The sequence below is a fragment of the Malurus melanocephalus genome, unplaced genomic scaffold (genome assembly GCF_030028575.1).
Source record: "Malurus melanocephalus ecotype Western Australia unplaced genomic scaffold, MMel_1.1 scaffold_1375, whole genome shotgun sequence".
Lineage (NCBI taxonomy): Eukaryota > Metazoa > Chordata > Aves > Passeriformes > Maluridae > Malurus > Malurus melanocephalus.
In genome coordinates this window covers 29,900-31,377 of record NW_026624607.1, presented here as the reverse complement: position 1 = coordinate 31,377, position 1,478 = coordinate 29,900, and the positions used below count along the sequence as shown (strand labels likewise).

General features: G+C 67.1%; 1 protein-coding gene across 1 annotated transcript in view; it reads left to right on the top strand.

Moving 5' to 3' along the window:
- The first annotated feature begins 80 nt into the window (after nucleotides 1-80).
- Nucleotides 81-1,478, top strand: part of NEFL (neurofilament light chain) — a 7,841-nt gene continuing 6,443 nt past the window's right edge. The window contains exon 1 of the mRNA XM_057387786.1: nucleotides 81-1,217. Within this exon, the coding sequence (XP_057243769.1) occupies nucleotides 129-1,217 (1,089 nt within the window). The 5' untranslated portion in view covers nucleotides 81-128. The remainder of the gene's footprint in view (nucleotides 1,218-1,478) is intronic.

Here is a 1,478-nt window from a genome sequence, read left to right as displayed (position 1 = left end):
GGTGGCGATGTCGCCTCGCCCCGCCCCGTCCCCTCCCGCCGGCCGCTCCGCCCGCCTTCTCCGCTCATAAATATCGGGGTGCGGGCGGCGCCCGCCGCAGAGCCGCATTCTCCGCAGCCCCCGCAGCCATGAGCTCGTACGGCTACGACCCGTTCTTCCCGTCCTACAAGCGGCGCTACGCGGAGAGCCCGCGCATCCATGTGTCGGTGCGCAGCGGCGGCGGCTTCGGCTCTGCGCGCTCCGCGTACTCCAGCCTGTCCGCGCCCGTGTCCTCCGTGTCCGTGCGCCGCAGCTACGCCGCCTCCAGCGCCTCGGGCTCGCTGCTGCACTCGGTGGACAGCCTGGACCTGAGCCAGGTGGCCGCCATCAGCAACGACCTCAAATCCATCCGCAGCCAGGAGCGAGCGCAGCTGCAGGACCTCAACGACCGCTTCGCCTGCTTCATCGAGCGCGTCCACGAGCTGGAGCAGCAGAACAAGGTGCTGGAGGCCGAGCTGCTGGTGCTGCGGCAGAAACACGCCGAGCCCTCCCGCTTCCGCGCCCTGTACGAGCAGGAGATCCGCGAGCTGCGCTTGGCCGCGGAGGAGGCGACGAGCGAGAAGCAGGCGCTGCAGGGCGAGCGGGAGAGCCTGGAGGAGACGCTGCGCGGGCTCCAAGCGCGCTACGAGGAGGAGGTGCTGAGCCGCGAGGACGCGGAGGCGCGGCTGCTGGAGGTGCGCAAGGGCGCGGACGAGGCGGCGCTGGCCCGGGCGGAGCTGGAGAAGCGGGTGGACAGCCTGCTGGACGAGCTGGCCTTCCTCAAGAAGGTKCACGAGGAGGAGCTGGCCGAGCTGCAGGCTCAGATCCAGTACGCGCATCTCTCCGTGGAGATGGACGTGTCGGCCAAGCCCGACCTGTCGGCCGCGCTGCGCGACATCCGCGCTCAGTACGAGAAGCTGGCGGCGCGCAACATGCAGAACGCCGAGGAGTGGTTCCGCTCCCGCTTCACCGTGCTCAGCGAGAGCGCTGCCAAGAACACGGACGCCGTGAGAGCCGCCAAGGACGAGGTGTCCGAGAGCCGCCGGCTGCTCAAGGCCAAGACGCTGGAGATCGAGGCCACCCGCGGCATGAACGAGGCGCTGGAGAAGCAGCTGCAGGAGCTGGAGGAGAAGCAGAGCGCGGATATTTCCGCGCTGCAGGTGAGGGGAGGGGTTGGGAGGGTGGCGGGAGGTGTGGCGGTGACGGGATGATGGGGTTTGAAGGGTTTTGCAGGTGAGGAACGATGGAGGGGAGGGGATTTTGGGGTTTGAAGGGTTTTGCAGGGGAGGGGTGATGGAGTTTGTGAGATTTTGCAGCTGAGGGATGATGGAGTTTGTGGGGTTCTGGCGGTGAGGAACAATGGGATTTGTGAGGTTTTGCAGAGGAGGGGATTTTGGAGTTTGAAGGGTTTTGCAGGGGAGGGGGTGATGGGGTTTGTGGGGCTCTGTCAGTGAAGGGAT